We start from the raw sequence: 21,498 nt of genomic DNA on the forward strand, positions 1-21,498 counted from the left end.
GTTGATACGTTCGCTGCAGCCATGTCACACGTCTATCAGCACTGCACTTGCTATAAACTGTACATCACAACAGGAAGTCAAAAGTTTCAGTGTCAAAATTATTTTACAATCTATCAGTACAACCAATCTAATTAAAATTAGATCTTAATCTGCAACCGCTAAACAAAGATCTGAGGACATCCCATTAGGGGTCACGTCAGAACGACCTTTCATCCAACTAATCAGAGCATCGTTTACCAGATCATGAAAGTGACAGTCGGAATGTGATTTCTAATCATGCAACCTCGAAAACTTTAACACGGGGTATTCCAAACGATAGTTACAGGTTTAACGACTGAATCCATACAATCTTGACCATCTATTAGCCATTCCTGAATGTTCTTTTGTTCAGGTTTCAAATTTTTAATCTAGAATGTATCAAGATATGTTTTGAAGCGTAGTCGCCAATTTGAATTAGTGCCGTAAAACACGAGAAAGCTGCCTTCTGATTGGCTAATGTCGACTTCTTGTCAGTCCTTCCACTGTTTGGTCAAAGTTTGCGAAAGGTCGGTCTAACGTGACCCTTGATGGGATGTCCTCAGATCTTTGTTTAGTGGGTGCGAGCACTAAGATCTGATTTTAAGGAGATTGGTGTAAAACATACTTGTAAAGAACAAGGCATCTATATAGACCTATCCATTTTTCGAACTATCAGGGATGGTGGGGTAGCCTAGTGGTTAAAGCGTTCGCTCGTCACGCCAAAGACCCGGGTTCGATTCCCCACATGTGTGAAGGCCATTTCTGGTGTCCCCTGCCATTATATAGCTGGAATATTGCTAAAAGCGGCTTAAAAAGAAATTCACTCACTCACTCTATCAGCTTATGATATTTTCACATTAAAATGGTGAAAGGTTGGAAATGACACTGTCAAAACCCAGTAACCATACAACTGCTCCCTAATATATTTAGATACTGTGTATCGCTACACAGATAGCGACAAGTCAAAATCAAAATCATTTTCAGGGAGCAGTTATATGATTACAGCTGCTATGTCTAACCATATGTCAAAACATAGATTTATGATATCATACCTGAAACATTTCACCTGTGAAGGTCCGGGTTAGAGTAGGTCTTCAGCAAACCATGCTTGCCTAAAGAGGTGACTATGCTTTGTAAGAGGCAAATAAAGGGATTGCTGATTTGGTTGATGCTTGTGATCGTATCCCTATTGCGTTGATCGATGCTCATGATATCAATCACTGGAATGTCTGCCCCAGATTCCAATTATTTACAGACAGCCGTCATATAGGTGGAATATTGCTGAGTGTGTCGTTAAACAACAAACAAACAAACGCTAAACATTTGGCCTTGTGAATCAATTGTTACTACATTATGCTTTGAACATGTTTGGCTTCAGTGAGTGAGAGTGAGTTTGGTTTAACGCTGCTTTTAACAGTATTCCAGTTATATCATGGCGTGTCAGCTTAATGTGGGAGGAAAAACCGAAGTGATGCAGGTCTCAGACGTTTACCACTTCTGTGAAACCCACGAGCACGGGTATGGTGCTGACAAACCTAGAAACATTATCGGGGCGAACCGGGATTCGAACCCACAATCATAGGTTTCTTGCTTGCCCAGGGGACACAACTCTGCACAGCGAATCGTGGCGCCTTAGACGACTGGGTCACCCGTGCCCCCTGTTTGGCTTCAGATTCCTGTGCCCCCCAAGCACTCTCTAGGTCTGTGGCTGCTCTCTGTGACTCTCTTCTGGCAATGCTGTGTATACATCAACATCGGTCGAATACAACGGCACATACCTCGGTATCAAACTGAAAGAGTAAAGCAGATTCATGATGCCAAGGCACTGAAACTCACCTGCATCATGGAACATACATGTTGACAGACCAGTTCCACTTTCAAAGTAGACACAATTTACGTTTCGGTGTACGTTCTTATACCATTGTCAAACAACGATAATGGTATTAGGATCTATACAGAAATGTCGCCTTTACAGTCAAAGAAGAAGTTGTTATCCATAAATTGTGTCTACGTGATCATACGTCAATTTCCAAGTAATGCCTATCAAACAATTCAGTTTCACTTTGCCATCTACAAAAATGGCTAATATGTGGGAAACTAGGATTTTTCAATATGACTGTCAAGAACAAATGAAATCAGTTGTTTAAAATGGGAAGATATTTACAAATGAAGATGGATTATCAAAAAACAAATGTTTGTGTAAAAGTTCAATATTTGTGATCTGCGATTTGTGACCTTACAAGAAAAGATGAGACAAGATCCACCCCTGATGACACTTATGTGATGCCCTACCAGTCCCAGACAAATTCTAACACTCTGCAATGGTGGAAAGATTTACAGAAAATGTCAACTAGCTGCAAAAATTGCAGAAAAATAACAGAATTTACATTTTTTTCAATCAATCCATACACTAATTTTCATTATTTTCAAGCTTTTCTGTTGAAATCTGCACTTGAATGATACACAAATATTTAACATGTGATTCAATTATAGAAAATATGAATCCTGCAATGAAACAAAATTTGAAATAAATATTTCCCACTTTTAAACATCCCTGCAGAATTATGATTACATAAACTGTGTTAACATCTAACCATAAATAAATATTACAATGCATATACACTTAGTTTTACGTCTTATCCAATGATAACTGACAGTTTGTGGAATGAATTAGTTCGTTTCAGACTTGGATCTGAGTTTTCGAAAAATGAGTTTGTTTTAATTTTCTAGGGTGAAATGGAAATAATTTAGCCACAGAAAGTTGATAATTCTACCGTGGACTGCACTGTGCATATTTGCTTGATGTTATCTCTCATCCCATGATAACTGTTTATACTGACTTTTTGTCGAATGAATTAATTTGTTTCGGATTTGGATTTGAATTTTTTTAAATGAATTTGTATCAATTTTTGAGGGGGGGTAATGTTGATAATTTTACAGCAGAATTGGGACTGCTATACTGACCGAATGTCAACTTCTCCAGATTCAACCCTGTACAACTCCCCATCAATGTTGAGCAGACGTCCAACCATCTTCTCTTTCTCGGAGAGTGATGGGTTCTCGTCGATGTTGAACTTGACCTTTATTGCTGTCAGATTCTGGTGTACTACCAACTGGGGGACCTTCAGCTGGAACACCATGGAACACTTTCCTGAACTCATTAGATGACTTGCATCATCCATTCCCCACCCTCAACCCATGTGACTTTAAGAAAGGAAATATAATTTCTTGTAAATAATTTGAATTGAATTTTAAGGGAGGGTGTGTGTGGGGTGTGTGGGGGTGGGTTGGGGTGGGTGAGAGGGGGTCATGTTTTCATGGCCCCCTGTTTACAGTAGTCGTGAAACATCCATACAGATATAAAGCCATTTCACTTTCATTTCTAAGCCTGATTAAATCTGTTTCCTAAACTTTGCAGACACATCTGGCATGCAGTGCCTTTTGCTATATAGGAATGTTTCAATTTAACATATTTATTTTCATTTACCAAGTTGGACGTTCGTTCAAATGGGGGTAGTGATCATTTCTGGAACTTACAAATGGTTTATTTTTCTTAGTTGAAACTTTGTATACACATATAGTGCTGAACTAGTGACTTTTTTTTAATCAGGATTATTTCATTTTTGTAAATCTTGCATTTACAAGCAGTGTTTGATATAATTTAAAAACCCAGCAAGACAGTCGGGCAGGTGACCCATAAATGTTGCCTACCTATCTTCACAGTTACCTGCCCACACTCAGAGATAATAAATATTGAAAAATCGCAAGAAAAAGGAGAGACAAATCGCGTCTTGATTCAGTTGAAATAAGGCAAACAATTACTTGAGAATCTACAAGGAGTTATTATAAAACTGAATATGTAAATTGGCTTAAAATTTGCTGCCAGACTTTAGTTGAAATAAAGGTAGTGTTAGTTTCTGTAGTGTAACTCAATAACTGTCCAGTGTGTTTTTTAAACTATGTATGCCCACCAGGCATGTGCTTAATTGGTGCCCTTTGTTATTCAAAAGTTTAATTTTTAGATATTGCTGACATCCCTGTTGGGATTGCCATGTTTATTTTTTAGAGGTTGTTAAAAAGATAGGGTGGTCGTGTTGATTGTATGACTTAGTGTGACTTTGTACTCTACAGAGTGGGATTGTGCTCACAAAGCCATGGTAATTAACAAACAAGCAAACAAAGCAGCAAACATCAGTTCAGGAATAAATCTTGTAAATAAGAAATAAACAATGAGTGGGAGTTGTTTATCATACAATAAAACACGACAGGAGAATAAACCATGAGGGGTGCAGGATCTGTATGCATTCCCAGATCTACCCCATCACCTGGATATCCAATGCCTACAACCCAGTACCTCGGTATTGTGAGCCTACAACCCAGTACCTAGGTATTGTGGGCTTACAACACAGTACCTCGGTATTGTGAGCCTACAACCCAGTACCTAGGTATTGTGGGCCTACAACCCAGTACCTCGGTATTGTGAGCCTACAACCCAGTACCTAGGTATTGTGAGCCTACACCCCAGTACCTAGGTATTGTGAGCCCTCAACCCCAACACCTTGGTGTGGCATGCCTACAACCCAGTACCTAGTTATCGTGGGCCTACAATCAAATACCTAAGTGTGCCACGCCTACACCCCAGTACCTAGGTATTGTGGGCCTACAACCCAGTACCTAGGTATTGTGGGCCTACAACCCAGTACCTAGGTATTGTTGGCTTACAACCCAGTACCTAGGTATTGTGGGCCTACAACCCAGTACCTAGGTATCGTGGGCCTACAACCCAGTACCTAGGTATTGTGGGCCTACAACCCAGTACCTCGGTATTGTGGGCCTACAACCCAGTACCTAGGTATTGTGGGCTTACAACCCAGTACCTAGGTATTGTGGGCCTACAACCCAGTACCTAGGTATCATTGGCTTACAACCCAGTACCTAGGTATTGTGGGCCTACAACCCAGTACCTAGGTATTGTGGGCCTACACCCCAGTACCTAGGTATCATTGGCTTACAACCCAGTACCTAGGTATTGTGGGCATACAACCCAGTACCTAGGTATTGTGGGCCTACACCCCAGTACCTAGGTATTGTGAGCCCTCAACCCCAACACCTTGGTGTGGCATGCCTACAACCCAGTACCTAGTTATCGTGGGCCTACAATCAAATACCTAAGTGTGCCACGCCTACACCCCAGTACCTAGGTCTCGTGGGCCTACAACCCAGTTTCTAGGTATCATTGGCTTCCAACCCAGTACCTAGGTATCATTGGCTAGGTATCATCCCCACTATTTGTTGTTTGTAAGCATTAGTTATTGTAAAGGTTTTTACGTTTGTCACTGAACAACAGTATCATACTAAAGACAGTGAGTGAGTTGGTGAGTGAGTATCGTTTTACGCCGCTTGTAGCAATATTCCAGCAATATCACAGCGGGGGACACCTGAAAGTGAGCTCCACACATTGTATCGAACCCGGGCCTTCGGCGTGAAGAGCGAATACACAAACCACGAGCTGACCCAACTGCCCCAACAAAAGACAAACTGATACAGCAAAGTGTTCTTACCGCACTACTATCTCGTGTCATTAATCCAAACATGAATTTCAGATGGGCCCAGCCTCCACAATGTTTGGTCAAGAAAACCGTAAAACTGTCCGCAGAAGGGCGCATCACCATCTTGTCTTGAGTAGTGTCTAATTTGCATATAAACATCATCATGTCCATATACTCCATGGCTTCCAGTCTCCGCCAGCCTGCAACATCGACACATACTTTGTCAGGAGCAAGACACTTCAACTTAATAGAATACCTACATAATAAACATGTCATAACAGCAAGACACTTCAACTTAACAGAATACCTACATGACAAACATGTCATAACAGCAATACACTTCAACTTAACAGAATACCTACATGATAAACAACCGCTGTCATAAAGCGGGAGTATTTCTGAGTGTGGCGTTAAACAACAAACAATCAAACAAACATGATAAACATGACCTAACAGCTTTTTACTTCAACTTAACAGAATACCTACATGACAAACATGTCATAACAGCTATACACTTCAACTTAACCGAATACCTACATAATAAACATGTCATAACAGCTATACATGTCCCCTATCTGATGGTAACTTAACAGAATACCTACATGACAAACATGTCATAACAGCTATACACTTCAACTGTAGCAGAATACCTACATAATAAACATGACATAAGAGCTATACACTTCAGCTGTAGCAGAATACCTACATGACAAACATGTCATAACAGCTATACACTTCAACTTAACAGAATATCTACATGATAAACATGCCATAACAGCTATACACTTCAACTGTAGCAGAATACCTACATAATAAACATGACATAAGAGCTATACACTTCAGCTGTAGCAGAATACCTACATGACAAACATGTCATAACAGCTATACCCTTCAACTGTAGCAGAATACCTACATAATAAACATGACATAAGAGCTATACACTTCAGCTGTAGCAGAATACCTACATGACAAACATGTCATAACAGCTATACACTTCTACTGTAGCAGAATACCTACATGGTGACATAACAGCTATACACTTCTACTGTAGCAGAATACCTACATAATAAACATGTCATATCAGCTATACAATTCAACTGTGGCAGAATACCTACATGATGACATAACAGCTATACACTTCAACTGTAACAGAATACCTACATGATAAACATGACATAACAGATATACACTTCAACTGTAGCAGAATACCTACATGATGACATAACAGCTATACATATACACTTCAACTGTAGCAGAATACCTACATAATAAACATGACATAACAGCTATACACTTCAGCTGTAGCAGAATACCTACATAATAAACATGACATAACAGCTATACACTTCAACTGTAGCAGAATACCTACATAATAAACATGTCATAACAGCTATGCACTTCAGCTGTAGCAGAATACCTACATAATGACATAACAGCTATACACTTCTACTGTAGCAGAATACCTACATGATAAACATGACATAACAGCTATACACTTCAACTGTAGCAGAATACCTACATAATAAACATGACATAACAGCTATACACTTCAGCTGTAGCAGAATACCTATATAATAAACATGTCATAACAGCTATACACTTCTACTGTAGCAGAATCACTACATAATGACATAACAGCTATACGCTTCTACTGTAGCAGAATACCTACATGATGAACATGTCATATCAGCTATACACTTCAACTGTAGCAGAATACCTACATGATAAACATGACATAACAGATATACACTTCAACTGTAGCAGAATACCTACATGATAAACATGACATAACAGCTATACATATACACTTCAACTGTAGCAGAATACCTACATGATACACATGACATAACAGCTATACACTTCAGCTGTAGCAGAATACCTACATAATAAACATGACATAAGAGCTATACACTTCATGGGTATTGATGGTTGTATGGTCCCCTGTCTGATGGGTATTGGTGGGTGTAGGGTCCCTGTCTGTTTAGTATTGGTAGTTGTAGAGTCCCCTGTCTGATGGGTATTGGTGGGTCTTTGGTCCCCTTTCTGATAGATGGGTTTTGGTGGGTGTAGGGTACCATGTCTGTTAAGTATTGGTAGTTGTAGAGTCCCCTGTCTGATGGGTATTGGTGGGTGTTTGGTCCCCTTTCTGATAGATGGGTTTTGGTGGGTGTAGGGTACCATGTCTGTTAAGTATTGGTAGTTGTAGAGTCCCCTGTCTGATGGGTATTGGTGGGTGTTTGGTCCCCTTTCTGATAGATGGGTTTTGGTGGGTGTAGGGTACCATGTCTGTTAAGTATTGGTAGTTGTAGAGTCCCCTGTCTGATGGGTATTGGTGGGTGTTTGGTCCCCTTTCTGATAGATGGGTTTTGGTGGGTGTAGGGTACCATGTCTGTTAAGTATTGGTAGTTGTAGAGTCCCCTGTCTGATGGGTATTGGTGGGTGTTTGGTCCCCTTTCTGATAGATGGGTTTTGGTGGGTGTAGGGTACCATGTCTGTTAAGTATTGGTAGTTGTAGAGTCCCCTGTCTGATGGGTATTGGTGGGTGTTTGGTCCCCTTTCTGATAGATGGGTTTTGGTGGGTGGTGGGTACCATGTCTGTTAAGTATTGGTAGTTGTAGAGTCCCCTGTCTGATGGGTATTGGTGGGTGTTTGGTCCCCTTTCTGATAGATGGGTTTTGGTGGGTGTAGGGTACCATGTCTGTTAAGTATTGGTAGTTGTAGAGTCCCCTGTCTGATGGGTATTGGTGGGTGTTTGGTCCCCTTTCTGATAGATGGGTTTTGGTGGGTGTAGGGTACCATGTCTGTTAAGTATTGGTAGTTGTAGAGTCCCCTGTCTGATGGGTATTGGTGGGTGTTTGGTCCCCTTTCTGATAGATGGGTTTTGGTGGGTGTAGGGTACCATGTCTGTTAAGTATTGGTAGTTGTAGAGTCCCCTGTCTGATGGGTATTGGTGGGTGTTTGGTCCCCTTTCTGATAGATGGGTTTTGGTGGGTGGTGGGTACCATGTCTGTTAAGTATTGGTAGTTGTAGAGTCCCCTGTCTGATGGGTATTGGTGGGTGTTTGGTCCCCTTTCTCATAGATGGGTTTTGGTGGGTGTAGGGTACCATGTCTGTTAAGTATTGGTAGTTGTAGAGTCCCCTGTCTGATGGGTATTGGTGGGTGTTTGGTCCCCTTTCTGATAGATGGGTTTTGGTGGGTGGTGGGTACCATGTCTGTTAAGTATTGGTGGGTGTAGAGTCCCCTGTCTGATAGATGGGTTTTGGTGGGTGGTGGGTACCATGTCTTTTAAGTATTGGTGGGTGTAGTGTCCCCTGTTTTATGGGTATTGGTGGGTTTAGGGTCCCTTGTCTGATAGATGGGTTTGGGTGGGTGGTGGGTACCATGTCTGTTAAGTATGGTAGGTGTAGAGTCCCCTGTCTGATGGATATTGGTGGGTTTAGGGTCCCCTGTCTGATAGATGGGTTTTGGTGGGTGGTGGGTACCATGTCTGTTAAGTATTGGTGGGTGCAGTGTCCCTTGTCTGATAGATGGGTTTTGGTGGGTGTTTGGTACCATGTCTTTTAAGTATTGGTGGGTGTAGAGTCCCCTGTCTGATGGCCTCCTGGAGGGAGATGATGTTGTCCAATTCATCAATACTTGCCATGCTCAGCACAAAACATCGCCTGAACACTACACGTTGTGAATTGAACAACACAGGTCCAACATTAGTATTCTCTCCACAGACTGTAATGGGAATGTCTTCTTTGATAAATTTGTTTGTTTGTTGTTTAAACGCCGCACTCAGCAATATTCCAGCTATATTACAGCAGTCTGTAAATAATCAATTCGTGACCAGACAATCCAGTGATTGACATCATGAACATTGATCTACGCAATTGGGATACGATGACATGCATCAAGCAAGTCAGCGTGCCTGCCTACCCAATCCCGTTAGTCACCTCATATGCCTGGCATAGTCGTCTTTTGTGGCAAGCATGGGTTGCTGAAGACCTATTCTAACCCAGGTCTTCCAGGTATACTGCAATATGTATTTATATGATTTATGCTTCATCTAACACTTAGAAAAGGAAGGTTTCTTGCTGTTCACAGTACCTTTCTCAGGGAGGGAGGCAGCTGCTCCTTCTGAATCAGCTCTGAAACATACAATGTTGCAGCGTGAAGCATTAAACACAGTGTCGTACAATGTTTATAATTTTATACAAAATGTTACAATAAGAGGCAAGAAATGCAAACTGTTATCCAAAATGTTGCACTAAGAGGTCTGAAACACAGTGTCATACAAAGTTGCAATAAGAGGCCTGTTCAACCAGGAAAATTAATTTTGCTTCCCTACAGTTAGAGGTTCAGAAACAGAGTAGCTCACCAACACTTCGTCTTGTCAGAACTTAAAGTTGACACAATGATGATTTAGTGGTCATTGTTTACTGTGACATGGCTGTTTTGCATTTCACATTTCCTCAATAATATTGAAACCTGATCATGCATTTTACCTCCAAATTACCTGGGACTCGATTATTTACTGTAAATCGTGAAATTAATGCGTCTCCAAAAGAATGCGACCGCTGGCCCCTAGTCAATAATGCGACTCAATATGAATGCGACACCCCCTCCTCTCAAGCATCAGTGGATTTATATCTTAACAAAATGTCCTCTGTCAGGTTTACAGGAGAATCCTCACCCTCATCCAACCTTACATTAATCCAATCACACACCAAATAGCACCGCTCATTAGCACTGATTAGAGTACTTCCGCTAAAACAATACATGTGCGCTGGCTCGTGTCGGCATTTGACGCAGTCGCAAAGAACAAAGACACCGTGTTGCGTGGGTGGCGTCTGTCTGGACTTGCAGGTGTGATCAACGATGACCTAAGTGTGTAGAACTCTTGTCTTGACCCCAGCAGGGACAATTCACAGGATGTACCGTATTCGACGTAATAAGCGCCCCGCTCTAATAAGCGCCCACGGCGATATCTGCTAATATATTGGCTCGTGAACAATCCCAATGTGCACCCTTTCCGATTGATCAATGTACACAATACTTATTTATTCGCGTATACTACGCACTCGTGTGTTATATGCACCCTTAATTATGGGCAATTAAATTCTGGAAAAATATATCTCTCGTATATAAACATTCCAGGCTGTCAGCATAAACCACGAAATTTATCTTTCAACTCAACTCAACAAAATAATATTCTAATGAGAGCCCCATATTTCTAATTTTGAGAGCGCCCTGGGCGCTTATTACGTCGAATACGGTAATTACTGTTTGAATGGAATTGTTTATATACTTGTTACAAGTGCTGCTCAATAAACAGTGATGTGAAATACATAGTTGTTCGTTTTCAGCGTATGTCTGAGTTGGTATTTCTGCTATCCAAAATGTCTTATTGTTGATATAAATGCGTTGTTTAATAATGCGAGCAAAGACCACTCGCATTTTTGCATTTAATTCATGCTCGCGTTAATTTCAAGATTTAGAGTACATGCAGCCTTGATATCACTGGGATATTGCTGACTTGCATTTTGACAACAATCACTCACTCACACAATATAACTTGGTCCTTCATGCTCGGTGAGCTAAACAACCAATGCCTTCATCTTTGATATTTCGACATTATTACACATCACTTACTTTTCTTGGCTGTCATCTCCAACTGTCTTTTCCATCACATGGATTTCTGGTTCATAAACTGACTTCTTGCTGAACGAATGAGTCAATATCACATCTGGAAATGTTTCAACACAGAAGTATCAGCTCATTTTCTCTTCTGTACCAGGAGACTTTCTCTCAAGCTGATTTGTTTAGTGCCATGGTTACTACTCTGCAAGTCAGAGAACAGTGAATATCTCTAAGGGCTAGTGGGGCACGGGTGACCCAGTCGTCTAAGGCGCCGAGATTTGTTGTGCAGAGTTGCGTCCCTATGATTGTGGGTTCGAATCCCCGTTTTCCCCGATAATGTTTCTAGGTTTGTCAGCACCATACCCGTGCTCGTGGGTTTCACCGAAGTGGTAAACGTCTGAGACCTGCATCACTTCGGGCTTTCCTCCCACATTAAGCTGACACGCCGTGATATAACTGGAATACTGTCAAAAGCTGCGTAAAACCCAACTCGCTAACTCACTCACTACGGGCTAGTTCCATGGTTACAGATTATAAATATGGTATTCACATCACTGGACAAGACATCTTCCCGAGGCAAGGGAGTTAACTGACTTTAGAAGTCCAGTTTCCACCCTTGCCGAACTAGGCTGGAATTCCTGGGCTCGATCGTAGTGCCACCAGTGGTTATTACGAGTTATGTCCCTTCTAAGCCTCTCCTATGGACCAATCAGATTCCACCTCTTGTATAAATTCCATTTGTTTCAAACAAAATGGCGGCGCCTAGTCAAGACAATCTGATCGATAATCAAGATCTATATTGTGCATCAAATCACGTGAGCACCTTGATAAAAAACATGAAAAGATTTGGAAAATATCTGTTGATGAATTGGAAGTGCACATGCTTTGCAAATCATGCAATTGACCGAAATCTGCACAACAGTTTACTAACCGGATTTCGATGTCGTTGCACGATTTTGATTGGACTATGCATAGACTCGTTAGTCTAGCCAAAATGTAACTCCATAATACCAGCCTATTTCGACAAGGGTGGAAACTGGACTTTTGTAGTCAGTTAACTCCCTTGCCTCGGGAAGATGTGGACAAGCAGGTTGTGACTGATGGTCTCTGGTTTTTAACAGTAAGTAATGCAGAAAACTGGAGCCTCAGAGCCTCAGAGCCTCAGAGCCTGTTTTAATGTTGGGAAGTTGGCTTGCCACATTCCACATGGACTCACTAGCAGAGAAAATGTAAAACAGTAGCATTGTCACGAGGCATCACAAAGTTTCATCTAAAAAGTTACCTGAATAACTTTAATATGCGTATCATTCAAATAATGAATCTGTATCCAAATTCAAACAAGTATTTACATGGTGTTCATAATCAAGACGTGCTACAGATATGACTATTACAGAGTCACAGACATCAAACAGACATCAGACATGACTCAGAGACATTAAATATGACTCACAGATACCAGACATGACTGCAAACACCAGACATAACTCATATACAAAAGATATGACCGAAAGACCACAGACATGACTCACAGACATTAAATATGACTCACAGATACCAGACATGACTGCAAACACCAGAAATGACATTACTTACAGACACAAGAATAGCTTCAGACATCAGACATGACTACAGATCTCATGACTTTGACATCAGACATGACTCACCGACACCAGACTAGAATCAGACACCAGACATGACTCACAAACATCAGACATGACTCCGACACCAGACATGACTCACAGACACCCGACATGACTCAGACACCAGACATGACTCACAGACATAAGACATGACTCCGACACCAGACATGAGTCACAGACACCAGACACGACACACAGATACCAGACAAGACTCACAGAAACCAGGCATGACTCCTACACCAAACATGACTCACAGACATAAGATATGACTCACAGACACCAGACATGACACAGACATCAGACATGTCTCACAGACACCAGACACGACACAGACATCAGACATGTCTCACAGACACCAGACATGACACAGACATCAGACATGACACACAGACACCAGACATGACTCACAGACACCAGACATGACACACAGACACCAGACATGACACAGACACCAGACATGACACAGACACCAGACATGACACACAGACACCAGACACGACACACAGACACCAGACATGTCTGACAGACACCATACATGACACAGACATCAGGCATGACTCACAGACACCAGACATGACACAGACATCAGACATGTCTGACAGACACCATACATGACACAGACATCAGACATGACTACTGCTGTGTATCAGATATCAGATAACTGATCATCACTCACATGGATATCGGAAAGTTTTCATCCATCTTTTCTCCTCCGTCTTCTTAATCACTGCAGAAGTGAAGCCGTGAGCAAACAGTAGGCCACTGTAAGACAGCAACTTGCCGGGCTCGTAGATACCAAATATATTGAAACCAGTTGTCTCCCCTGAAGAAGACGTTTTTCTTAAAGTATCGATAAAATCAAGGAGAAAAGAATGACAATGTTATGTTTTGTTTTGTTTTGTTTGTTAGCTTGTTGTTTAACGCGGCACTCAGCAATATTCCAGCTATATGACGGCGGTCTGTACATAATCAAGTCTGGAACAGACAATCCAGTGATTGACATCATCAGCATCGATCCACACAATTGGGACAAGATGACGTGCATCAACCAAGTCTGCAAGCTTAACCACCGATCCCGTTTTTAGCCTCTTACGATAAGTATGGGTTGCTGAAGACCTATTCTAATCTGGATATTCACGGTTGGAATGAGGTAGAGATATCAAGGCATATCAGCTTCATGTGGAAGGACAGCCCATGTTGGTCACACCCATGAGTAAGGTACAAGGTATCTATTAAATCAAGACCCGTGAAGGTCCTGGGTAGAATAGGTCTTCAGCAACCCAAGTTTGCCGTAAAAGGCGACCATGCTTGTCGTAGGAGGGGACTAACGGGTGGTCAGCCTCGCTGACTTGGTTGAAACATGTCATCGATCCCAATTGCGTGGATTGATGCTCGTTATATCAATCACTGGATTGTCTGGTCCAGACTCGATTATTTACAGACCGCCGTCATATAGCCTATTAAATCAAAGATAACACAGAAGAATGTTGGATTTGTTTCTTGTTAAACATGCACTCAACAATATTCCAGCTATGTGACTGGACCAGACAATCCAGTGACTGACATCACAAGCATATAATGACATGCAATCATCCAAGTTACCGATGTTGACTTGATTATTTCCCAGATAGCTGAATATTGCTGAGTGCAGCGTTAAACACCAAATAAATAAATAGATAAACACTGGCAGTCACTGTTGAATGGTACTATGGAAGAAAGATGTTCGTTTAGTTTCATCACGTACCTCTGATAACATGTAATATTGCTGTCTCTATGTCTATCACGCCTGTTGCCATACCACAAAGTCCATTGCCAGTGCCTGAAGATATCACAAGAACATGTACATCACATCACCCCCTTGAGTAAAACTCTCCAGCACTCTAGTATTGACCACATCTTACTAATTTAACACCTACATTTCTCATTGTAACACGCTCCAATAACAACATACAGCAAAGGCATCAAGTCTTGTAACCACGGTAACATACAAGACCTGAAAATATATTTATTGAAGTTTTGATTTCTGGTTAAAAATTATTTTTAGACATATTTTTATTCAAAATTAGGTCCCTTTACACAAAGCGATCGAAAGCCTATCTTAAAGTGTGGGTGTCACGATTATTATTAATTGAAGACAATGTAAACAAGCATGAAATACTCACATCCCCTGCCATTATGACATGTCCGGTTGTGTGCAAGGCATTAGACCTCCGGAAACAAGCACTACCACCATTTTTAGTCTAAGTCAAAGTCATTGCTCTTGAAACTCGAAAAATAAATTGTTCAAACATCCCAAACTAACCAAAGGCACCAATTTACCACTAGGCCTATCAATGTGCCAAGTTTGGTGAAGAAATATTGTACGGTTTTCAAGATCTGCTCCAGAAAAGAGCACTAGCACGATTTTCAGTCTAAGTCAAAGTCGTTGCCGTGGAAACTCAAAAAATACATTTTTTTTAAATCCCAAACTATCGAAAGGCACCAATTCTCCACTAGACCTATCTACGTGCCAAGTTTGATTAAGTTATCTCTCATGGTTTTTGAGTTCTGCTCTGGAAACGAAACTTGACGGACACATGGATGGACGGAAAGAAGGACAGACTGAAAGACAGAAGGATGGAAGGATGGATGGACAGCACCCATTCCTATATCCCCCTTCCACTTTATGGCGGGAGATAATAATATTGTTACGTATCACAAGAGAAATTGCTCTGACTTAACAATATAATATATTACGTGTTCCATACTGTACCAATGAAAACATGATGTACACTCTTTTAACAAGACACAAGGTAATACATCTCAGTCACACTAAGCCTGTCATTGTGTCTGTGTAATACAAGCAACAAGCACCTGCTGGAATGATGCCAAACTTGATATCTAACGGCTTGAGGACAGACTCTGGATTATTGACGTCGATGCCAGCCTCTTTCTGGTTCCGTTGGATGAGCGTGTTGAGTGCCTCCTGGTACATCCCGTCTCCTCCCACTGTCACGATGCTGGACACACACAAAACTGCTGACATGAGAAATCAACCTCTGGACACCTCCTCGACACAGGCTCTGGTGTACATGTGTCATATTGAAACTTTTTTCACAATTTAAAAAAAAAAATGTATTTCCCATATACATGTACATATACAGCAATAAGTGTCGTATACATCGCAGAGTATTCATACCACCATAACCATTTTCATGTAGATTAGAGGGTATTTGTACCAACATACCAATAGTGTTCATATACACATACAAGCTTATTCGAAACTTGTTTAGGTCAATATATTCCATTTACACATATACATTGTGTAACGCTCAGTGTAGATCCCAACTTTTAATAATTATTGTTATAAAGTTCATATTTCTTTTATCTTAATATGGTAACACCATGAACATTTGTCATACTCTCACCCTTCCACTTTAGAGAAGTCAAAGTTATTTATGATTTCCTCTGTATGTTTTGCCCTCTCTGTTACTGCAATAGAGAATGTTTTTAAAAAATAATGTACCGGTAGTCTCCAGCAAAGTCAAGGCAGTAAACGGAAGTTTGATAATGCCTCCAGAAAAACATTATAATTACTGCAATTTCTGAAATTGTTTCACATTTCCTTATTATGCATGATGAGTGAGTGAAATGGGCTTTACACATTGTACCCATGTCGGGATTCGAACCCAGGTCTTCGGCGTGACGAGCGAACGCTTTAACCACTAGGCTACGGACCGCCCCTATGCATGATGAGAAATCCAATCTTTCATTAGCTCTTAAATAAACACCTTTATAAATAACAATTATAGTAACATTCTCTGCCTTGACCAACCAATACTACATTGAGATAGATGTGGCACTTTGTCAACTATTCAACATATACTAAAGATCAACCAGTGTTACACTCTGATATGTGTTTGTTACAATTATTGTTCAGATATTTCCCCATTCACAAAGATTGCATATATCTATGACACCCCCTGTCCAGATAATTTTTCGTCAGGCCAATCATTACTACAGTTGTTTAGACATTGGTATAATACCCAGCTGTTCAACACACTATATGCTTCACAATGAAAGTATATTATTTACCAAAAAAACTATCTAGCTTCATATATTAAAATGACATCATAATTCTGTAATGGGGAACATGAATATCTTCATAGACTTGAATGTTTAAATTAAAAGGAATGAAAATTTCTTAATTCTGTTTAAAATAAAACATGGTACTGACTGAAAACATGAGTATCAATCCCTGCCGTCTTGAAGAAGCCAGCCACCTTCTCCTCATAGATCTGTCGACCTTGACCCTTGCCCCCGATTGGGTTCACTATCACAAGCAGGCTTTTAGGGGTCGCTGAACAAAACAGAACAAACAACAAATTATATTGGAAGTGTTGGTATTCATCTTTCATCAAATTCTGTCATGACGTCCACCACAAGCAGAGAAACCCACCTGGTCGATACTTGGCTTGTATCTGGACAACCCATGCACTGACGTCACCTTCCTTCACATCAAACTTCTTCTCAGCTGCTCTCCACTTCATATCCTTTCTGCGGGATATAAAGTGGATGGTGAAGCTCTTGCCCTCACCATTCACCTGAGTTGTCTCCCCCAGGCCATCTGTTCCCAGGCCGTAGATGTCACTCCACGGGAGGCTGACCTCTACATTGAAGCAGGGTATATGATGATTCATTGAAAGGAATGTTTGTTTAAATTAGGAAATTGCATGTGAATTATGTGAGCCACATGTTTAAGACACACAAATACTGGGATCATCAATATGATATGCACAATATTTCTTTATACACCAAGGTAATGCTGAAAATACAGAACATACCGTGCTTCCTCGATTAAATGCCGGACTGCAAATACATATCGAGATCTCGAATAAACACCAGGCCTTTATGAAGTTAGTTTTTATACACACAATTCTCCCATTATTATCTTTGCGATTAAATGCTGGGGGTAAAGAGTGTCTTAAAGATATATGCGCCTGGGCGTTTAATTGAGGAAAAACTGTACTTAAGATTTTAATGTTTGAGACCATGTACTTTCCTAAACTGCAATATGATATATACCGTAAACTAGAGTGAATGTGTGAGTGAGAAGTATGTTATTTTCTGTAAAAAAAAACACAACAAAGTAAGATGTACTGATAAGTTGTGCTTTATGTCATGGGCTTTCTGCTACCCTGGACGGAAGCCCATTTATGTAACAGGTGCATCTTTCTAAAAACAATAAAAGAAAGAAAAAAAACACACACAAAAAATTGAGGAAAAACGGTAGTAATGTGGTTTGTTGTTTAATGCTGCACTCAGCAATGTTCAAGCTGTATGACAGCGGTTTATAAATAGTCAAGTCTGAACCAGAAATTTCAATGATTGACATCATGAGCATCAATCCACACATTTAGGATTATCTCCCTTGAACTGCTAGTGTCTGGCATGAAGGGAACAGTGTATACCATCTAGGGGGCAGCAGCTACCTGTGGGTTCCTTCTTCTGATTGGTCAGCTGCCAGCGTAGGCCGTCAGGTGACAGGTGTACACTGTATTCCTGTCCACCACTCAGCAGATCCCCACTCAACAACTCAGGTGCCTCCGCCATTACCACACAAGTCGACTCCTGTCTTCCTGGGCTGGAGGAGAAACATATCCATGTAGCTACAGCCTATTATATGTGACACTTACCTCCACACAAGTCGGCTGCTGTCTTCCTGGGCTGGAGGAGAAACATATCCATGTAGCTACAGCCTATTATATGTGACACTTACCTCCACACAAGTCGGCTGCTGTCTTCCTGGGCTGGAGGAGAAACATATCCATGTAGCTACAGCCTATTATATGTGACACTTACCTCCACACAAGTCGGCTGCTGTCTTCCTGGGCTGGAGGAGACACATACCCAAGGTTACAACATGGCTTTCATATGACATTTACAGTTGAAGTAATGTACAGCTAAACTGTTAATATCTCTTACAGACAGTTGAAACAAAAATATTCAATAAGTCCCAAGAATGTCTTCAATAGTATCTAGATTTCTTCAGATTTCAGAAAATACTCTTTAGTCTCCTTTCTATCATATGTGACCCACCAGGATTTGTTTGTTCGTTTTTCAACGCCGCCCTCACCAATATTCCAGCTATATGATGGCGGTCTGTAAATAATCGAATCTTGACCAGACAATCCAATGATTGACATCATGAGCATCGATCCACGCAATTGGGATATGATGACATGCATCAACCAAGTCAGCGAGCCTGACACCCAATCCCGATAGTCGCCTCTTACGACAAGCATTGTCGCCTTTTACGGTAAGCATGGGTTGCTGAAGATCTATCTAGGATACAATTGTGCTATGACGTCATAAAGACGTTTGACGTCAACTTACTTCCATGAAGATTGATATGTGTGATATCATGCATCTCTGTAATAAATATTAATTGAAGCTTGTGAATTGCATATTTGTGTTCCAAAGATGCTGTAGTTCTAAAATATAATGAAAAGTCAAGTCCCTTATCAAATGGTTGGTCACATATATTAATAGACAATTTAACAAAACAATATTGAAATATGTTATAATTTCAGAGACTAAATACAAATATTGTACAGCATTGCTTAAGTCAGTCATATAGCAACAATGGTGACCAGAGTAAAAAGTTGGTTGGTTGGTTTGTTGTTTAACGCCGCACTCAGCAATATTCCAGCTATATGACGGCGGTCTGTAAATAATCGAATCTGAACCAGACAATCCAGTGATTGATATCATGAGCATCGTTCCACGCAATTGGGGTCGATGACCTACATCAACCAAGTCAGCGAGCCTGACCACCCGATCCTGTTAGTTGAATTTTACGACAAGCAAAGTCGCCTTTTACAGCAAGCATGGGTTGTTGAAGACCTATTCTACCCCGGATCTTCACGGGTCTATATATGTGTATTGGATATCAAGGACATATTCTGCCAGTGAATTCTTAGAAGGTTACTGAACTTATATAAATTACATCCAAACCACAATTTCCCATTTCGGTGAGTCTTACTTCAGGTAAGGGGTACATTAAGGACCCATTCTGTCTCTGAAATACTAGAATGCCAAGACTATGCCCACCAAAATCAGGAAATCTCTTATGTATGATTGTCTGAATACTCAATCCTTAGGGCTGAGACGAGTCCAAATTTATTACCTGGGTACCCAACCCCCTATTACCCGACCCTACCCGGGTACCTGCTGTAGGTCTCAGCAGTTGGGTACAAAATGTCTGAATGGGAATAATTTGAATGTAGCCCTGGCAAAATGTATTCAGATGTATGAATAAAACGATGTGGTCATGCATACACTGAAGTTGACTGAAGCATTATCATTATTCAAACATATGAAAGTCAGAAGGAATTGGTGCATAGTCAGAAAGAAATGCTAACATTAGTGACTTGTAGTGTACCCATGGAGTTCTAGATACTTTCTGCCATTAAACAATATATTACTTGACTAACCACGGTCCGGGTAGTGCTGTAGGCACCCGGGTGCTAGTCAGTACCCTGAGTACCCGAGTTACACGTCCCAGCCCTACTATCCTTGTACCAAGTCTACCACAAGCAAAACCCAGACCTCTCAAATCAAAACCAGTCATAATCCTGAAGCACAGGAAATCATGTCAATTTTGGACTGAGGTAGGTAGGGCAAAAATCCATGAATAAGAGGACAAGTTGAAATAGCACATAAATACACCCACTTTATAAGAATGTGACATATACATATCACCCTGAGATTTACCCCCTAGTCTCTGACAATGTATAATTTTGATAGAAACAAGCAACTACATTTAAATTTAAAAGGAGCCCCAGTGAGATGGGAACCTATGGAAATATCTAGACTTGCTTCATCTAATGCTATGGCATCACAGTGCTGGACGAAAGTGAAAATAAAATGGTCAAGGGACTGTTAGACAGACTAACATCTCCCTACCCCAGTGCCACGGCAGGGTCTGACAATAGGGTTTTATGCCCTGACTGTCGGATCCAATCGCGACTGTCAGCTAACATCACAGCTAACAACCCTGTTACCGAAGCGTCCCAGGCAGGGCCAGCGAGGTCTGTCGATGAGGTTGAATGAGGGGCCATACTGATCGGTATATGGTCTCTGGTTGAAAGCAGCAGAATCAGGGTTTTAGCTGCTTCAATACATTTCTGTGACATTCTGTATCGATACCGTAGTGTCCAGGTTATTCACGGAATAGGATTTTAAGTGTCATTAGACAAGACCAGTGTGCGGCGTATACTTACTATTTGAAGACTGTTATCGCGTGTTATTCTTTCCTTGTCAAGCAGTTGAAGACCGTGGGAAAGTGCCAGCCAGCGCCTCGCTGCGCCCTTTGACCGATGTTCGGGACTCCCCACCCAGTCTAGCTGCAATCCGATGTTTTCCCCTCGAACGGGGTCAGTACAAGAGAACCCTGCCCCACAAGCTACAGCACAAGCTCAGTGAGTCTACGGTATATGCATTCACTCTCCGTCTGACAGATAGGCAACAGTGGCTCTGTAAACAGCGTTATAGCGAGGTTTCTAGGCTCGTGAAGCTGTCCGGGGGTAGTGGTCGGGGAATACCTGTTGGACACCCGTAACATAGGGCCACTCGGTTCCTGGCTACCGTGACAGCTGGATCATTCAGTCATTCGACTGCATGT

The 21,498-nt window shown here is 41.2% G+C and overlaps 2 protein-coding genes across 3 annotated transcripts in view; one reads left to right on the forward strand and one right to left on the reverse strand.

Annotated features, from left to right (window-relative positions):
• Positions 1-1,554: 1,554 nt before the first annotated feature.
• Positions 1,555-21,234, reverse strand: LOC124146250 (ceramide kinase-like). 2 transcript variants are annotated; one of them, XM_048400075.1, is made up of 14 exons: positions 21,098-21,234; positions 18,683-18,705; positions 18,305-18,433; positions 17,272-17,481; positions 17,050-17,172; positions 16,241-16,304; positions 15,687-15,832; positions 14,578-14,652; positions 13,510-13,656; positions 11,206-11,299; positions 9,661-9,701; positions 5,580-5,767; positions 2,983-3,146; positions 1,555-1,808 (listed from the first exon to the last, which is right to left on the reverse strand). In XM_048400075.1, the coding sequence occupies exons 3-14, from the start codon at positions 18,423-18,425 to the stop codon at positions 1,715-1,717; spliced, it is 1,467 nt and encodes a 488-aa protein (XP_048256032.1). In that variant the 5' UTR covers positions 18,426-18,433; positions 18,683-18,705; positions 21,098-21,234; the 3' UTR covers positions 1,555-1,714. The 2 variants fall into 2 exon arrangements, with proteins under 2 accessions (XP_048256032.1, XP_046372402.2); XM_046516446.2 differs by lacking the exon at positions 18,683-18,705 and having other exon boundaries at positions 18,305-18,456; positions 21,098-21,232.
• The window catches only part of LOC124146248 (ceramide kinase-like), a 28,040-nt gene continuing 27,697 nt past the window's right edge, over positions 21,156-21,498 (forward strand). Inside the window, exon 1 of the mRNA XM_048400074.1 lies at positions 21,156-21,295. Within this exon, the coding sequence (XP_048256031.1) occupies positions 21,231-21,295 (65 nt within the window). The 5' untranslated portion in view covers positions 21,156-21,230. The remainder of the gene's footprint in view (positions 21,296-21,498) is intronic.

Source organism: Haliotis rufescens, unplaced genomic scaffold (genome assembly GCF_023055435.1).
Source record: "Haliotis rufescens isolate VD_foot unplaced genomic scaffold, xgHalRufe1.0.p SCAF_2, whole genome shotgun sequence".
Taxonomy (NCBI): Eukaryota; Metazoa; Mollusca; class Gastropoda; order Lepetellida; family Haliotidae; genus Haliotis; species Haliotis rufescens.